We start from the raw sequence: 19,688 nt of genomic DNA, 5'->3' as shown, positions 1-19,688 counted from the left end.
AAAATGATAAGAGGAGATTAGTAAATAATTACTCCCATTGCAGGGAACAAATTAAAGTGCAATTAAGAGAGTATTCATCAGTAATGCCACTGTAATGTTGGACAGGAAACAATAAAAAGGTGATAAGTTGGAAAGAAGAATCTATTCATTAAAGACAGCAGCCTCAATAACACTTTAACAGCTGATACTGTAACTGCATTTTAAACAACAGTTAAAAAAAAACAGGTCTGAAGAAACACTGCAGCAAACAATAAGATAGGTCTCTGGAGTATCCTCTGGGAGTCTCCTCTGCAAGGATCGAGAAGAGATCCTGGCCCTCCTCTGTGTGACAACCTTTTTAAGTATTTGAAGAGTGCTCTCATGTCTCCCCTCAATCTTCTCTTCTCCAGGCTAAACATGCCCAGTTGTTTCAGTCTCTCTTAATAGGGCTTTGTTTCCAGACCCCTGATCATCCTGGTTGTTCAGAGGAGGGCAACCAGGATGATCAGGGGTCTGGAAACAAAGCCCTACGAAGAAAGACTGAAACAACTGGGCATGTTTAGCCTGGAGAAGAGAAGATGGAGACGAGACATGATAGCACTCTTCAAATACTTAAAAGGTTGTCACACAAAGGAGGGCCAGGATCTCTTCTCGATCCTCCCAGAGTGCAGGACACGGAATAAGGGGCTTAAGTTAAAGGAAGCAAGATTCCAGCTGGACATCAGGAAAAACTTCCTGACTGTTAGAGCAGTACGACAATGGAACCAGTTACCTAGGGAGGTTGTGGTCTCTCCCACACTAGAGGCCTTCAAGAGGCAGCTGGACAACCAGCTGTCAGGGATGCTGTAGGGTGGATTCCTGCATTGAGCAGGGGGTTGGACTTGATGGCCTTTTAGGCTCCTTCCAACTCTGCTATTCCGTGATTCTATGAAACTCAGTCCTAATAAACATAGGAGGAGTGATACAGATGCCTAACCCCACAGCCTGTATGAAAATAGACAGATTTATTGGTGTATGGAATCAATAAGCACCTCATGTACTTAGGCAGCTGCAACATTCTGGAAAATTTGGGTGGAGGGGAGAAGATACCAATCTACAGAAAGAAATGTTTACACAAGTGGCCAGAGCAGACTCACGTATGTTTGGCCTACTCAAAGCTACCCTGTAGTCTTTAACTGTCATGGCTTCCCTCCACAGAACTCTGGAAACCAATTCTGTAAAGAGTCTAGGGAGTTATCACCAAGAATTTCCAGCAGTTCTGTAGCACTACAATTTCCAGAATCCCTTCAGAATGAACTACAATAGTTAGACCACTTTCAAACTGGTTTAAGTCTGCTGTGTATATGTGGCTGCATTTGCTTCTATGACAGAGATTCTATGCTACTTCTTTTAATACAAGTTGTAAGGTGCCTCAATACTTTTAGCATTCAAAGTCTCAAGGTTAAGTCTCCAGTACAGTGGTTCATGTCAGGTTGTGGTTTCTTGGAGTTGGAGGGGGGCAATCCCATGATAGTCAAGAGATGAAGATTGTAATAGCATTGCAGAGTGTTTGGCCATGTGGGCCCTACGATGTTAGTAAATGAAGGTCAGGACTCATGACTGCATCTCCCCATCCTTGCTCTTCAACACAACAAGAGTGACCAGAAAAGGGATGAGGCAGATGGGAGTTATGATAAGGGGCAGTAAAACATTTTCAGGGGGGTCCATGAGAAGAGGGTATTCTTCAGTGCAGTTGAGGAAGTACATGCGGTGGCTGAAGACAGTGTAGTTGTCAGCCAAGGCATTGGGGAAGCCATAGCTCAGGTTATCAGCCCATTCTTCCAGGCAGCGTCGCAGTTCACTGTATGGTCTGTGGAGTTGATAGAGGAAACAGAGTAAGAGAGCCAGGTGTAGGAGCCTTAGATGGAAGCCATCTACACAGGGAAAGTTGGTCCTTTGCCCTCAGGGGAAACCTTGCCCCGCAGACCCCAGATGTTTTGCACTTTCTACTTCACCGAACTCTTGTCTTAATAGCTTTGATGTTCTAGTGTTCATACTTCATTCACATACTTTGTTCACATGGAGCGTTGACTAGGCCCATTTGGCTTTCCTATCAAACCCACTCATGAATTGAGAATGCAGCCTAGAACATGCAGCAAGATTGGCTAACTTTGAAGAAAGGAGGTGGCCAGTTGTCCTACTTTATAGAGGACAGTCTCTATTTTGGGGAGCTGAAAGAGGACAATCTTCTATTTGAATGTGTCCTCTATTTGATGGGCTGTTCAGTCCTAGTCTGGTTTAAGACCAAATAGCTATAAGGAGAAAGAGCAGCAGGGGCCTCAAAGTTGTCCGTCAACAGTTAGCACCTACACAGCAGACTGAGCAGGCAAACAGGTCACCTAGTCAGTCTTCTTGACTATGATGAGATATATTGTATTTCTATTTAAGTTATAGTTGCTGTTTTTAAATTTGCAGCTATATGTGCATATGCAAATATTATGCAAATTGGTGTCCTATTTTGTTCTCTTTTTTGTTTATATAATTCCTCTTTTTTGGCAGTACTTAAGGGTCTGCACTCCATTACTGATCCTCTAAATAAGGATTCCCCAATAAATCTGAAATGCCCCAGAGTTTCCTAGAACATAATCTGAAATCCACCAAAACAGATAAAACAAAAGTAAGATGCCACACACAAATTAGATGATATCAAATGGTGAAACGACACAAAACATTTCCCCCAGTCAGCTTTGCTTGCAAAAATGCTCCCCCAGATAAACAAAAAAATAACACTTCCAAACAGATGCCTTTCTTTAAATGGTTTCAGTAATGATTTCTGGCAAATTAATGTATTATTGCTTAAAACATTTTATCAACATGTCTCAAGATCTGGGGTTTGACTTTATTTTTTTAAAAAAACTGAAAACGCCAGCATTTGTATGCCAAAATTCAGAATTTCATATGACCACATTTTGAATTTGCACAAAAAGTTTCGTTTAATGTGAGCTCTTCAATACCTGCTAATAGCTCTCCATTCACACCAGTGCACTTTGCTGACATTGCCCATCTGGTGAACAAAGAATCTCCAGCAGTTTTCTGCAATGACACTGTACAATGCATCTAGAGAGGAAAGGAAGCAAAATGTCATGAATAACATCCTTCAGGTGTGTATGGTAGGTCAGCAGAGAGGGGAAAAGGTACTGGCTGGGTCACCTGATGCCAAAAGCCTACAGAATGGGAGTTTTGGTAGATGCACCAACAAGACTAATGGAATATAACCTCCATTTTGTCCTGTTGTGAACCGACTACTGACCCATGCAGGGAGAACTCCATAGTGCAGGGGTGGGCAACTTGCAGCCCCCTAGATGTTGTGCCCTACAACTCTCATCGTCCCAAGCCTCTGGCTATACTGGCTAGGAGTTGCAAGACAAAACAACTGGAAGGCCCCATGATGCTTACCATAGTGCATCTACATCTAATCAGTCAGCACATCATTTCTATAGGATGGCAGTGAGCAAATGATTTTAAATGTATTCACTTGCTGTGCTTTTCGTTGTATGTCTCACTTTTTGACTGGTGTTCTCAATGTGGCTCACAACAATAGTGAAGGAAGGAAGGGAAACAATCTGATGTAGTGGGTGGGTGGGAGTTTCTCTTGTCAGCTGGCAACTGCAGCGGACCAGTTGCAGAAAGGACACTTCACTGCAGAACCCTACAACAGCCCATGAGTTCTGGGTGACTTGTTACTCATAGCTACAAGCTACCCTGGCCAGGTTTACATGACCCAACAAGCTGAGGGTAATTATGCTAATCCCTCTGGCACATGACCAGCATATACCAGAGGGACTTAACAAGCCAACACATCACGCCAGTCCTTTTCCAGCTTCATTGGCTGCCAGTCCAGGTCTGGGCCCGCTTCAAAGTGCTGGTATTAACATTTAAAGCCCTAAATGGCTTGGGGCCAGGCTATCTGAAGGAACACCTCCTCCCGTATGTACCTCAGGGTACATCCTCAGGGGTCCTTCTCCGCGAGCCCCTGCCAAAGGAAGTGAGGCAGGTGGCTACCAGGAGGAGGGCCTTCTCTGCTGTGGCACCCTGGAGTTCGCTTGGCACCTACATTATATGCTTTTAGACGCCAGGTGAAGACTTTTTTATTCTCCCAGCATTTTAACAGTCTATAAATAAATTTTAACTAGGTGTTTTAAATTTGTAATTTTGCATTGCTGCTGTTTTGATCTGGTTGAGCTTTTAGATCATATTTTATATTATGGTTTTATACTGTTGTTTTAAAAATGTTTTTAATTTTTGTGAACCGCCCAGAGAGCTCCGGCTATTGGGCGGTATAGAACTGTAATAAATAAATAAATAAATAAATAAATTATTAAATAAATATTTAATAAATTAAATATTATTAATTTATTAAATTAATAAAGGACCTTATTAACCACTCTGCAGTCATGCAAACAGGTCTTTATCAAGGTAAAGTCTTCACTTTTGCAAATTTATGCAAATTTCATAGCAGGAAAAATAAAAAGTTCATGAATGCCTACCTGCATAAATAAGGGCTTGGAAAATAATTTCTTTTTTGTGACCCAATGGCGGGGGCAGGGGACTAGCTGCAGAAAGGCAACTGCGGAGGACCAACTGCAGCAATGGTGATGATGCAGGGAACAAGGAAAGGAGGATTTCATGCCTCCCCGGGATACGTGGCAGTAGCAGGCTGGAGGACTGAGAGGGACTGGGGGAGAAACAAGCCCTGGGAAGCTGCCGAGTAGGTGACCATCTGTCAGGAGTAAAGGGCAAGCTACCCATCCACCATGGCTTCTTCTCAGGTTGGCTTAGCCTGGCATGCAAATGCACCCACTCTCTCACTTCTAGCTCACCCAAGAAGTGGGCCAGAAGAGAGGAAGTCCCAATTGGCCCTTCAGGAAGCTTTAGAAGCAGGTGAAGTATTTCCCTTGATAAAGAGAGCCATTGGCCTCATCTTGACGAACACAGGAGGAAAGCACCTCGCTCTTATTCTCCGCTGTATGAGGAAATCGGCTCTGCTCTGTCAGAGTTACATGGCGGAGCCAGCTGTCCCTAAAACCCATTTTTTCGGTGCCAGGAAAAGCATACTTCTAGATGGGGGCAGGGTAGCACTAACGTCATCAGTGAGAGAGGCTTGTTACCCACCCCTCTCCAGGCTCCCCCTGCTACTGGTAGTATGAATGAGATTGGGAAGGAACTCATGCGGCAGATCTATATTTTTAGAAATCTGTTGTGCAACAGCAAAGTAAAGAATAAAAGCTCCCTCCAGAAATGCCCCGTTTTGGATTCATATTGGGGAGAACAGACACAGCATCGGAGAAGCTACCCTATTTCTTCGATTCTAAGACGCACTTTTCCCCCCATATAAACATCTCTAAAAATGGGGCGCGTCTTAGAATCACGAGTGTGTCTTAGGGTTGTTTTTTGTGTGTTGGTGGTACTGAAATTAGTGTGCGTCTTACAATTGATGGCGTCTTAAAATCAAAGAAATACGGTAATTAAAATAACATCAGGGAAGCGAAGTAGGCAGCAATTAAAACTCTCAACGGAATGGGAAAAGGCGTGATGGGGGGAAGGGGCAGCCCCAGCCCCAGCCCTTGACCACATCCCAGCCGGGTCACAGGCATGCCCAGGAATGAATGTGGAGCCACGAGGGTGCATTGCAGAGTAAGCGCATGGAAGCAGCTTCAACTAAAAAGAACACAGTAAAACAACTGTGCAATACCGTGACTTTTCGAGGCAGAAGTGGCTGGTTACATGTGTGCTGGCCATGCCGTCATCTGTTGCAAAGGACCTGACAATGCACCCAAGCCACAGGAAAAATCCCTTGAAGACAGCCCCAAAGTAAAATGTGTGGGGAACAATATGTTAGTATGGCTGTCTTTCTTATCTTGCAGACTATCTGCTGCCTTCAAATGTAAATTAGAGGGAACATTTTTTTAATATTTAATTTCTTTCTTTCTTTCTTTCTTTCTTTCTTTCTTTCTTTCTTTTTCTTTCCTTTTTAAAATCAAATTCCATGCAGGAAGCTGGAAGGGGATGCATCTGTATGACCTCTGCAGTGCCAATCCCTCAAAATATGGCAGTCAGCTTGACTTTGAAACTTGCAAGTCCCTGTTTTGAACCTTTGAAGCATCAGTCTTTAGAAGGATTTGAAGTGAAGCTTGCAAATCGAAGTGCACACCCATTATTATTCCTCAGGGTCTTCTGCTTGAAAGGAGGAGAAGTTGTTAGAGATCACACACTACTTTCTGGGGTTCATTCTCTTAATGGCTATAGGCTACAAGCCTAAGCAGGTGCCCTCCAGATGTTTTAGACTACAACTCCCAGTGTCCCATACCATTGGCCACGCTGGCTGGGGCTGAAGGGACTTGGAAGTCCAAAACACCTGGAAGGCACCAGGTTGGGGAAGGCTGGGCAAAGATAAACCCAGCTGTAAAATTCATGCTTACAACCATCACAGGCATCTGACTACCAAAGCCTAGAGAACTAGAGATGGCTATTAATCTCTTGCTCTTCTTGGCCCTTTCTTCACCTAAGGGTGTAGAGGGATGCAGGGGAGACGATCCTGGGATTTCTGGCTTCCGGGATTATCATCCTGTGTCCAGACGGCCGCACAACATCCTGGAAGTGAAGAGGGATGTCGCACCCATCGTAGCCACCATTTTAAAAAAAGAAACAGAAGCTAGAGCGCACTTGCACTCCAACAAAATGTAAGTTAAGAAAAGAAAAGAAAAAAGGGCCAACCCTGCTCCTCACCCCACCCTGATGTCCCTGGCCTGCCCCCAGCCCAGCTCCTTCCCCCTGCTGACCCCTGCTACTCGCGGGGAGGAGGGAAGAAGCCAGGACAGGTGCCCACACCACCCATGGTCCTCAGGATCACCCCGGGACTTCTAGAAGAATTGGGTTTCCCCAGGGTTTCTTTATACCTTGAGAAATCCGTGCATGTCCCCCCTGCCTCTGGGAGTCCCTGTGCATTATTTGGGAGCACCCAGGGACAACCCGGGGGTAAATGGCCAGTGTAGAAAGGGCCTTGTAAGCTTTATTATTATTATTATTATTTATTTATTTATTTATTTATATAGCACCATTAATGTACATGGTGCTGTACAGAGTAAAACAATAAATAGCAAGACCCTGCTGCATAGGCTTACATTCTGCTTTCCCAGGACCAATCGACCTGGCATCCGCCAGAAGACAGGGTGATAGATGAGCAAAAGGCCTGACCCAAAATGTTTCCATAACAAAGAGCATGCCACTATGGGTTGAGCAAGCTGCGATCATTCAATGGTGGGGAGGGAAATGCATTCCTACATACTCAGAGGCACCAAATTCCCACCCCAGCAACTGCCAGGTTCTGCTGTCATAAGGTTATAAGAGTCCTAGGGTTTGTCCATGCGACTGCTCACACCGCCGTAAATGAGCATCTTTTCATTTTTGGACAGATGACACAGCCGCAACTGCGAAGCCATCCAGGGGCAAACCCTAAAAAATCCGCTCCAAAAAAGTCAGGAGTTTACCCCGACTTTTTTGGCAGCGGAGGTGGCTCCGTGGGTCTAAAAAAGTAAAAAAAAAAAAAACAGAAAAATGGGGGGAGGACAGGAACAGTGCTGTTCCTCCCTTTTTTATTTTATGTTCTAACGCTGCGGAGCTCCACAGAAACAAAGATAAATTTAAATGCAAATTGGTTGGGAGGACCGGTCTACCTCCAATCTCAATATGCGGATTTTAGCAGATTAGGTTCATTAAAGTAAAAAGAAAAGGGGGATGGCCCCGTTCCTTTCCTTCCCCCCCCCGCCTGTCGAGGAGGAATAGCCCTGTTCCTTTCCTCTCCCCCCGTTTCTTTTTTTGAAAAATCTTTTGAAAATGTGCCAAGAAACCCACCATATGGTCTACCTCCAATCTCAATATGCAGAGTTCCGCAGATTGGGGGTCTTTACATTTTTTTCAAAGGGGGGAGGGACAGCCCCATTCCTTTCCTCCCCCCCTAGGTAGGAACGGCCCCATTCCTTTCCTCTGCTGCCCCCCCCCCGTTTCTTTTTCTTTACAACTTTTCAAGAGGCATTGGGCAGGAAAAATCGCACTTGCCTTCCTTCCCGTGCAGATGCCAGGAAGGAAAGCAAGTGCAGGTGCAAGGTGCCTCCTGGCGCCCAAGCGCCTCCTCCGTATAGACGGGGCCTGCTGGATCAGACCAAAGGCCAGCCTCATGTTTCCTACAGTGGCCAACAATGGGAATTGCACAAGCAAGACATGAAGGCAACAGCCTTCTCTTGTGGTTATTCCCCAGCAGCTATTATTTAGTGGCATTCTGCCTCTGATCCTGGAGATGGCATACAGGCATCATAAATAGTAGCCATTGATAGCCTCATTCTCCATGAATTTGTCTGTCTTTTAAAGCCATATAAGTTGGTGGCCATTCCCACATCTTGTGGTAGCGAATTCTTTTAGTGTAATAGTGCACTGTGTGAAGAAGTACTTCCTTTAGTCTGTCCTGAATCTCCCACCAATCAGCTTCATTGTTAGGGTGACCAAACGCCCGGATTTGCCCGGACATGTTAGGAAATCCCGCCCCCAAACGAGATCCGGGGGGAGATTTCAAAATCCCCCCAAATGCCCCGGAAAATCACGGTCCTGAGGCCTGCGTTGCTGAGGGGGGAGGAGCTGGGAGACCCGTTCTCTGAGAACAGGCCTCGCAGCCCCAGCCCTCCACCGACGCCCTCCCCTTCTCCTCTGTGCTGACACACGCGCGCCAGCGCAGAGGAGAAGGCCAGCATCGCTGGGTGAGTGAGCTGGGAGAACTGTTCTCTGAGAACAAGCCTTGCAGCCCCCACCCCCCAGCGATGCCCTGGAGTTGGAGCTGGGGTTGGAGCTGGAGCCGGGGCTGGAGCTGCAGAGCTGGAGCCGGGGCTGGAGCTGGAGCTGCCGGGCTGGGGCCAGGGCTGGGGCTGCAGCTGAAGTTGGAGCTGGAGCTGGAGCTGGAGTTGGAGCCGGGCCGGGGCCGGAGCTGGAGCTGCCGGACTGGGGCCAGGGCTGGGGCTGCAGCTGAAGTTGGAGCTGGAGCTGCCGGGGTGGGGCTGGAGCTGGAGCTGCCGGGCTGGGGCTGCAGCTGGAGCTGCCGGGCTGGGGCTGCAGCTGGGGCTGCAGCTGAAGTTGGAGCTGGAGCCGGAGCTGGAGTTGGAGCCGGGGCGGGGCTGGAGCTGGAGGGCTGGGGCCAGGGCTGGGGCTGCAGCTGAAGTTGGAGCTGGATCCGGGGCTGGAGTTGGAGCCAGGGCGGGGCTGGAGCTGGAGCTGGAGCTGGCGGGGCTGGGGCTGGGGCTGGAGCTGGAGAGCTGGAGCCAGGGCTGGAGTTGGAGCTAGAGCCGGGGCGGGGCTGGACCTGGAGCTGCCAGGCTGGGGCCAGGGCTGGGGCTGCAGCTGCAGCTGAAGTTGAACCTGGGGCTGGAGTTGGAGCCGGGGCGGGGCTGGAGCTGGAGCTGCCGGGGCTGGGGCTGGGGCTGCAGCTGAAGTTGGAGCTGGAGCCGGGGCTGGAGTTGGAGCCGGGGCGGGGCTGGAGCTGGAGCTGCCGGGGCTGGGGCTGGGGCTGGAGCTGAAGTTGGAGCTGGAGCCGGGGCTGGAGTTGGAGCCAGGGCGGGGCTGGAGCTGGAGCCGGTGCGAGGCTGGAGCGATGTGTTTTGCTGGGCTGCTAGCCCCTGCTGCTTGGCTGCCCCTGTTCTCCTCTTTTCCCTGGAATTAGAAACTGTGGAATATTGTTGTCGCATAGGTAGGATACGTTTAATTTTACCTTCTATTAAAAACAAAAACAATGTTCTTATAACTGACTGAGAGGGCAAAAAAGGGTAAATTTAAAAAAGGAAGACAGAAAATTGGTTGATTTTCGGGACATGCCCAGACTTGCTCTCTGTTCCAGCCAGCATTTCTTCAGCTGCCATAGGCACTCATGAGGCTTGAATTTGGGGGGTGGGGCATACCAGCTTGCTTGCTTGCTTGCTTGAGTCAGCGCAGCCCACCTTGTTGTCCAGCAACTCCCTCCCAGCCACAGCATGCCCAGGTCTCCAAAAAGAGGGCATCTCTTCAAGTAGTGGTTTTAAAAGTTGCTCAACTATATAAAGTAAGTGTGTGTGTGTGTGTGTGTGTGTGTGTGTGTGTGTGTGTGTGTATTTTGGTCAGGCATGTTTCTCTGCACTTCTGGGAATTGCTGCTCTTGTATGTGGGGGGGTATTAAAGTAATTGAAGTCCAAATGAAATGCCTCTAGCTGCAACCTACAGTGGAGGGGGTTGATTGGATTTAATCTCTGGCTGCATTGAAGAAATAAATTGTCACTGACTTTCTATACATTCTTTGGGTACTGGTTTTGATGAATTAATTGGGTGAGTGTGTGCTGGGAGTGGGCTTGCCTTGGGTGTATTTTAAAACAATTATTAGTGGGTGAGCATGTTGGTGGGTATAGATTTGTATTTTACTTTTTAGCCCCGGTTGTGTATGTATGTTTCTCATTTGTTTGGTTTTTGCCTTAGCGCATGTGTGGGATGATGATGCTCACAATGCTTTGGGAGAGTAGATGGCTGTGTTGTGTTTTTAATGGCGTTGTTTGTTTGTTTGTGTAGTTTGCCTTGGGTGTGTGTATGCCTGTGTGGATTTATTATGTTGATGAATGTTATTTTTCCTTGTGTGGGTTGCTGTGGTTTATTATTATTTTGCCTTTCATGAGTGTGGGCTGGATTTTTATTGTGCTCCTCCTGACCCCCAGTTAAGTGTGTGTGTGTGTGTGTGTGTGTGTAGGTTTGTTTGTTTGTTTGTTTGTTTTTAATTGTCTTAGGGAGGGTGGGTTTGGAATTGCCATAAAATGACACCTCAGTAAAGTTTTCCATTGTATTTCGTTGTAACTGAATGGGAATATCTGAAAGTTGTTTTAAGAGCATCTGGAATGATGGGGCAGTTGCCTCAGTAAAATCAGTATAATATATTGGAGATATCTGGTTTTAGTAGTATTCATGTCAGCATACTAGTTGCTTTTAATCTGCAGCTGCCATACACATTTGTCTAACCAATAGCAAGAAGATGAAGACAATGGTGTATGAAAGATCCCATGAAAAAGAACAATTGGTTGTATCCAATGTTAGTCTTAGACCCATTGAAATGAATGGAATTTAGACTCTGAATACAACCCATGGTTTTGAAAAGCAGCTTGTTTGTCTTTTGGCATGATTTGAAAGACAATTGCTCTACACTGCAAGCATGGGCTACTCGTTCAGCTATACTAAGTCTCCTCTCAGTAGCCATCTGTACTTATCTTGGCGTGTTCACTTTTTATTCTCAATTATCTGTGAACAAACTGTTGTTGTGGCATGGCAGCTAATGTCTCAAACGTTGTACCAGAATTGTTCTGTCCTAGTGAGATAATTATGTGAGTGCATAGCATGATTTGGCCTGACTTCCTTGAGTGTGTCTGGACCTCCTAGGCTCTGAAAGCATCTTTCTGGAGAGCACCTGTTGGTGGCATGAGCCACGAGGCCAGGTTCTGTGAGTGCATGGTTGCCCTTGACAGGAGGGGCTTGCACTTGCTACTGTAAGGTGAACAGACGCGAAGAGGCTGCAATCCTGTATTCATTTATCTGGAAGTAAGCTTTATTGACATCAGTGGGACTTGTTTCTGGGTGGGCATGCCTGCTTAGGGGCTGTTCATGTTGTTGGGCACACCCCCTTGGGGGTTGGGCAAGTTGGTGGACATGCCCCTTTGGGGTGGCCATGTTGTCCTCCCTTTTGGTTTCCAAAATATGGTCAGCCTAATTGTATGATCTCAGATTCTAGAATTTTGAGAGGGGAGAAAAACCTCTCCACACCATGCATAACTCACGGATGTAGAATGTTCTGTTTCCTTCTTCTAAAGAGATGTTGACATTCTGGGGAGTCGCTGTTGTGGTCCAAGAATGAGCATCAAGCCCAATAGCTGCTGCAGATGAGAGAGAACAGAAGGGAATGCAAGAATGGCTTGAAGAAGAACTATAGCTTATTTGATGAGTCAAGTTTGGAATAATCTCTCTGGATCCCTTGTGGAAGGAGAGAATTCTATTTGGGTTCAAGACAAAGAGAGTTTGTCTTCCCAAAACAAGTTTGGGATCCCCTGGAAGCAGCTTAGAGGGACAATTTGGAGCAGAGTACCAGCTATCAGAGAAAGAGCGAAGCGCTCCTCCTCTTCCGCCCCTTTTCTGGTCCAGTTTTTCCCTTCCGGAAGCTGCTTTTCATTTAAAAGAACAGTGTTGGATCTCTTGGCAGGGCATCAGCTCTCTCCTACTTGTTCTTAGCAGTCCATGGTTTACTTAACCCATGGGCTGTCATTACATGCAAACAGACCCTTTGTTTCATGTGTTACTTAACCCATGCATTGTAGTCCATTGGGGCAGGAAGGGCTCCTCCTACACATGCTTCCTCTGGAGCTTGAGGAACAGCTACAACCGGGAACAGGATGTTGTGTGGCAAAGAGATTAAATTTCCCTTAAAATGACTCTGGGAGTACACTCTACGTACGCTGGGCCATATCTAACTGCCAAATCTGCAATGCTATTTGCTTTGGAGCATAGCTGCTTTGTCTTGCAGCATGTGGCTTGGATCACTCGTTTCTGCCATTCTGGACATGTTTGCTCTATAAGAGAAATGCATCTGTTCTTTGTTTGCAGTACGCTATAGTTTGGATCACACATGTTTATCTCCAAGAGAGAGTGGAGGGATGGATGGATGGATGGATGGATGGCCCTGCCTGGCAACAGAGGGATCTTGGCTTCTTCAGCTCTATATTTCTAGGAATGACCCTTGCCTACCCAGTGCCCAACTGTCATGCCCACCAGAAAGAGCCCCATGCATATATTTTAAAAGGGGAGAGGTGCATGCCAAAATAGTTGGGCATAGGAGTGTTCAGAAGTCATTGCAAGCCTGAACTTGAAAAATGCACTTAGTAAGGTCGAGAGACTGGCCCCTGCCTCAGGCGGATCCTTAGTGCCGGGGGCACACCAGATTCTCCCAAGGGCTGGGTATGACTGGCCTTGTGCAAAAGGGAGCTTGGCGTGGGAAGGGGCATCACTCCTGCGGAGATAGCAAATCACCATTAAACCTAGAGTAGGGGGTAAGAGAGGAGCATTTAGAACAAAGCATTACTTTGACTATCCCTGCTGAGATCTTGAGGGACAGATAATGAAGAGCTTAGTAAGAAAAAGACTTGCCGTTAGTGGGAGAGCAGGGGAAATACTGCACACGTGGATTAAAAAGGTGTGTTGTGCACACAGAGAGACCAGACAGTAATGTCAGAGTCAGGAAAAAGATCAAGAGCTCCATTTCAAACAAGAAACCGTGTCAGAGGAAGCAATGAATGTCAGACTCTGAGGTCTGAGTCGGCCTTGCAGGGATTCCCTGAATGGTCACCCCACCCGTTTGCTTGCTGCAGCAACCCGACCCACATGAGGAGCACCATCACCATTCTCTCCAGCCCAAAGAACTAAAGCCACTATAAGCTGTCCCGCAAAACTGGCCCCAAAGCTCCGTGCTGCCTACCACGCCCGCCCTCCGAAGAACTTACCTGTAAAGGCCAGCAGAAGCAGCTGCAAGGAGAGGCACTGGCCCGCCATCGTTGTCCACCCTGCCACTCTGCACAGCTGCCTCTTCCCTTCTGTCCAGCTTGAGGTTTGAATCAGAATAACAGGAAGCGCCTCCTTTCCTCTGACAGGGCTGGTAGTGAGAGTGCTGCAGACATGTGAAAAATGAGATTCAGGAGCAAGTCCTGCTCCCAGGGGCTCTGCTGAGGCTCAAGTCTCCTCCCTTGCTCCCACACCCATTCAGAGTCACCAGGACCTCTGTAACCCCGGGGCAGCCACCTTGGGTCACCCTGCCTTGCAGCAAGAGAGCACTGTTCACAGCACATCGCCTTTACAAGGCCTTTGCTTGGCAATTTCCTTCTCGCTCTGTCTGCTTTGTTGTGAAATCCCAGAGACAGCTCAAATTGGGCAGTCAGGGCAGAAGGGAGAGAACGAACGAACGAACGAACGCCAAGCCTGTGGAAACAGACACTGCCTCCCCCTCCCACCCCCAGTGCAAAGTCAGGCAAAATCAGGGACAGACAGCCTGAGGGCTCTTCTGACATCTGCACAGCTCAACTGACTCATGCTTGAACCAGGGTTAAAAGAAGCCACAAACAATTGTTATAATAACATGTGCTCCAAAGTATAACATCTGTGAGGAGCAAGAAAAAAAGCGGGGAGGTTTAATGCAACCAGGCACCTCTTGGAGAGAGAGCTACTGTTCCCTATAACATAGGAATAAATTCTTCTCATTTAAGTACAATACCACTTGTATCTTGAATCGCTGTGCTGATAAATGTCCACTGCACATTACTTTTTCAGCTGTTTCGAAATAGCAACACTCTTTACTTTGTGTTTGCCACTGCCATGCTATGTTGGCTGATTATCTGCAAAACACAACGTCTCAGCAGATTTCTTCACTCTGTGAGATAGACCTCAAAAAACAGGAGGATTGGGACTTCCTAATATAAAGATATACTATCTGGCTAATCAATTAAGATATACTATAGAGGGCATAATAGGAACAGAATCATAGAATCATAGAATAGCAGAGTTGGAAGGGACCTACAAGGCCATCGAGTCCAACCCCCTGCTCAATGCAGGAATCCACCCTAAAGCATCCCTGACAGATGGTTGTCCAGCTGCCTCTTGAAGGCCTCAAGTGTGGGAGAGCCCACAACCTCCCTAGGTAACAGATTCCATTGTCGTACTGCTCTAACAGTCAGGAAGTTTTTCCTGATGTCCAGCTGGAATCTGGCTTCCTTTAACTTGAGCCTGTTGTTCCCTGTCCTGCACTCTGGGAGGATCAAGAAGAGATCCTGGCCTTCCTTTGTGTGACAACCTTTTAAGTATTTGAAGAGTGCTATCATGTCTCCCCTCAATGTTCTCTTCTCTAGGCTAAACATGCCCAGTTCTTTCAGTCTCTAGGTTGGTTAGGGTGGGAAACACAAGATTTGGAGTTATAGAGTTGGAAAATATTTTTTTAATAAGTTCACTAAGAAAGGGTTGGAAAAAAATGAGAATCCTTTGATGAAGAATATTTTAGAGATTTGGGCGAAGTATAAAGACAAATTGATGCCAATCATTTCCCCTTTAACTCCGGTAGTAATGGTGGGAAACTTTCCAGTGAATTTAAAGAAGGAATTGGAAAAGGAATTAAGGGAACAGGAAATAATTAAACTAAAGGACTGGATGGGGAAGATGGATAGTAAAGAACGAATAAGAGAGATGTTAAGAGAGAGGAAGACCTCGTGGATTGAGGTTATACAATTAGAACAATGGACAAGGAAATGGATAAACGTGAATAAAGAGTGTAGAGAATATACAGAATTTGAAAAGATGATTATACAAAGGGAGGATAAAGGTGGAAATATAGGTATAAAAGGTATAACAAGTGGAATATATAAAATGCTGCTGGGAATTTAAGATAAACAAGAGTATTTTAAATTGATATGGGACCAGGATTTAACAAGGCAGATAAGTAATCAGAGTTGGGGAAAGATATGGGACCTGCGTATTTTGAAAACTATGTCGGTAAGGATAAAGGAAAACTATTATAAATTGGTATGGAGGTGGTATTTAACACCAGCAAGACTAAATCAAATTGATAAGAAATATTCCGCATTATGCTGGAGGGGATGCCAGGAAACTGGCACCTATGTTCATATGTGGTGGAATTGTGAATATATACAGAAATTTTGGCAAATGGTGTTTAAGGAGATAAATGAAATAATCAGGATGAAGTTAGAGGTACGTCAAAGTATAGCATTGTTGTCAATTTACAAGAAGATTAACTGCACGCAAGCTATTAAAGATTTAATAACAAATTTATTGACAGCAGCGAGATTAATGATATCTAGGAAATGGAAGGAGCAAGGTGACTATCAAATAGAAGAATGGTGCAAGGAAGTTTGGGATAATACACCAAAAAGAGATGTTATTTTCGTTACAGGAGACTGGAACGCTAAGGTGGGCAGTCAAATGACATCTGGAATTACAGGTAAGCATGGTCTAGGAGAACAAAATGAAGCGGGACATAGGCTGATAGAATTCTGCCAGGACAACTCACTGTGCATAACAAACACTCTCTTCCAACAACCTAAAAGACGGCTTTATACATGGACTTCACCAGATGGCCGACACCAAAATCAGATTGACTACATCCTTTGCAGCCAAAGGTGGCGGACATCTATACAGACGGTAAAAACAAGACCTGGGAGGATTCCACACGTAGTACTGAGGGCGCTTCCATGCGCCTCCAGTGCAGCCCCAAAGCGATAGTGTAACTTGCCTGGAGAAGAGACGAGGAAGAGGCGTCCTTGCCACTGCCACCGCCGCCGCCACCCACCTACCTCCGACCCGGCCGGGTCGGAGAGCTCGGCGGAAGAAGGTGGGGAAGCTCTCCACCCCGCCTTCTTCCACCGAGCTCTCCGTCCCGGCCGGCGAGGAAGTAGGTGGGTGGCGGCAGCGGTGGCGGCAAGTCCTCGTCCTCGTCCTCGTCTCTTCTCCAGGCAAGTTACACGATCGCTTTGGGGCCGCACTGGGGGCGCATGGAAGAGCCGTCAGTACTACATGTAGAATCCCCCCAGGAGCTGACTGTAGTTCAGATCACGAACTTCTTATTGCACAATTTAGAATCAAACTAAAGAGAATAGGGAAGACCCATGGATCAATTAGATATGGGCTCACTAATATTCCTAATGAATATGCAGTGGAAGTGAAGAATAGATTTAAGGGACAAGGTTTAGTAGATAGGGTCCCTGAAGAACTATGGACAGAAGTTTGCAACATTGTCCAAGAGGTGGCAACAAAAAACGTCCCAAAGAAAAAGAAAACCAAGAAGGCAAGATGGCTGTCTGCTGAGACACTGGAAGTAGCTCAAGAAAGAAGGAAAGCAAAAGGCAACAGTGATAGGGGGAGATATGCCCAATTAAATGCAAAATTCCAGAGGTTAGCCAGAAGAGATAAGGAATTATTTTTAAACAAGTAATGCGTGGAAGTGGAAGAAGACAATAGAATAGGAAGGACAAGAGACCTGTTCCAGAAAATTAGAAACATCGGAGGTAAATTCCAGGCAAAATTCCATGATCAAATTCCATGATCAAAAACAGAGATGGCAAGGACCTAACAGAAACAGAAGAGATCAAGAAAAGGTGGCAAGAATATACGGAAGATCTGTATAGGAAGGATAATAATATCGGGGATAGCTCAGACGGTGTGGTCAGTGAGTTAGAGCCAGACATCCTGAAGAGTGAGGTTGAATGGGCCTTAAGAAGCATTGCTAATAACAAGGCAGCAGGAGACGACGGTATCCCAGCTGAACTGTTTAAAATATTGCAAGATGATGCTGTCAAGGTGATGCATGCCATATGCCAGCAAATTTGGAAAACACAAGAATGGCCATCAGACTGGAAAAAATCAACTTATATCCCCATACCAAAAAAGGGAAATACTAAAGAATGTTCAAACTATCGGACAGTGGCACTTATTTCACATGCCAGCAAGGTAATGCTCAAGATCCTGCAAGGTAGATTCCAGCAATTCATGGAGCGAGAATTGCCAGATGTACAAGCTGGGTTTAGAAAAGGCAGAAGAACTAGAGACCAAATTGCCAATATCCGCTGGATAATGGAGAAAGCCAGGGAGTTCCAGAAAAACATCTATTTCTGTTTTATTGACTATTCTAAAGCCTTTGACTGTGTGGATCATAACAAACTTTGGCAAGTTCTTGGTGGTATGGGGATACCAAGTCATCTTGTCTGCCTCCTGAGGAATCTGTATAACAAACAAGTAGCAACGGTAAGAACAGACCACGGAACAACGGACTGGTTTAAGATTGGGAAAGGAGTATGGCAGGGTTGTATACTCTCACCTTACCTATTCAACTTGTGTGCAGAACACATCATGTGACGTGCTGGGCTTGACAAATCCAAGGCTGGAGTTAAAATCTCAGGAAGAAACATTAACAATCTCAGATATGCAGATGACACCACTTTGATGGCTGAAAGCGAGGTGGAACTGAGGAGCCTTATGACAAAGGTGAAAGAAGAAAGTGCAAAAGCTGGGTTGTAGTTAAACCTCAAAAACACCAAGATTATGGCAACCAGCTTGATGGATAACTGGCAAATAGAGGGAGAAAATGTGGAGGCAGTGACAGAATTTGTATTTCTGGGCGCAAAGATTACTGCAGACGCTGACTGCAGCCAGGAAATCAGAAGACGTTTACTTCTTGGGAGGAGAGCAATGACAAATCTTGATAAAATAGTTAAGAGCAGAGACACCACACTGACAACAAAGGTCCGCATAGTTAAAGCAATGGTATTCCCCGTAGTAACCTATGGCTGCGAGAGCTGGACCATAAGGAAAGCTGAGCGAAGGAAGAGAGATGCTTTTGAACTGTGGTGTTGGAGGAAAATTCTGAGAGTGCCTTGGACTGCAAGAAGATCAAACCAGTCCATACTCCAGGAAATAAAGCCAGACTGCTCACTTGAGGGAATGGTATTAAAGGCAAAACTGAAGTACTTTGGCCACATAATGAGAAGACAGGATACCCTGGAGAAGAGGCTGATGCTAGGGAAAGTGGAAGGCAAAAGGAAGTGCACTTACACTGGACCAAGGGCAAGATGGATGGGTGATATTCTGGAGGTGACAGACTTGACCTTGGGGAAGCTAAGGGTGGCGACAGCCGACAGAAAGCTCTGGCGTGGGCTGGTCCATGAAGTCACGAAGAGTCGGAAACGACTGAACGAATAAGCAACAAAAACAAGGAAGTTTGGGATATCGCTATTAACAGTAAGTTAATGTGTAGTATTAAAGTTAAAAAAAGGATTATTGAAACAAAATGATTTTGAAGAGATATGGAGATTTTTTTGTAGACTTTGTGTTGATAAAGGGGAAAGGGTGTAAACCTTTACAAGAATCATTACAATTTCGGAAAGGAGAATAAGGGTCCCGGGGGTGGGGTGCACTTATTCATTCGTATTTTATTATTAAAATTATGTATTGTTGTTATGAATTGTGTTTATGTGTTAGTTTAATTTGATGTTGTGTATAATGTTAAAAATTCAAAAAAGAGGGATAGACACTATTAACCAGAGTTTACAGAAAGGGGACTGAACCCAAGAGAGTTGAACAGGTGCCCCAGCTGCAAAGTCTACCAGCTATCTGCAGTTCTGAGTGGTGTTTTGAACTGATCTCAAGGGTGGCCCAGGGGCCTGATGCGGAGATTTCCCCTCCCTCCCCCTGCTCTTTTCTGGACCATCGTCAACATATGGACAACATGCCTGATGCGGAGTCAGAGCTTTAGTTCATCCGGACTAGTACTCTCCGCTCTGACTGTAAGTGACTCTCTAGGGCAGCCTTTCTCAACCTGGGGCGCTCCAGATGTGTTGGACTGCATCTCCCAGAATGCCCCAGCCAGTCCAACACATCTGGAGCGCCTCAGGTTGAGAAAGGCTGCTCTAGGGTCTCTTGGACAGAAGACATTCCCAGCACTCACTGCTCAAGGTCCTTTGATACCTAGGAGTAAATCTAGGACCTTGTGCATACAGACCATGTACTCTAACACAGAACGATGGCCTCAACACAGTTGTGCCAGATAACCTGCAGGGTATTACAGCTTGGCAACAGTGCTACTT

General features: G+C 46.1%; 1 protein-coding gene across 2 annotated transcripts; it reads right to left on the bottom strand.

The window, feature by feature from the left end:
* Positions 1-515: 515 nt before the first annotated feature.
* Positions 516-13,915, bottom strand: RAMP2 (receptor activity modifying protein 2). 2 transcript variants are annotated; one of them, XM_063116738.1, is made up of 4 exons: positions 13,554-13,915; positions 11,841-11,936; positions 2,973-3,075; positions 516-1,828 (listed from the first exon to the last, which is right to left on the bottom strand). In XM_063116738.1, exons 1-4 carry the CDS (start codon positions 13,600-13,602, stop codon positions 1,573-1,575), a joined length of 504 nt encoding a protein of 167 aa, XP_062972808.1. In that variant the 5' UTR covers positions 13,603-13,915; the 3' UTR covers positions 516-1,572. The 2 variants fall into 2 exon arrangements, with proteins under 2 accessions (XP_062972808.1, XP_062972800.1); XM_063116730.1 differs by having other exon boundaries at positions 11,841-11,933; positions 13,554-13,717.
* Positions 13,916-19,688: the final 5,773 nt, after the last annotated feature.

Source organism: Elgaria multicarinata, chromosome 1 (assembly GCF_023053635.1).
Source record: "Elgaria multicarinata webbii isolate HBS135686 ecotype San Diego chromosome 1, rElgMul1.1.pri, whole genome shotgun sequence".
Lineage (NCBI taxonomy): Eukaryota > Metazoa > Chordata > Lepidosauria > Squamata > Anguidae > Elgaria > Elgaria multicarinata.
The sequence above is the reverse complement of the archived record's forward strand: the minus strand, read 5'-3'. Positions and strand labels throughout refer to the sequence as shown.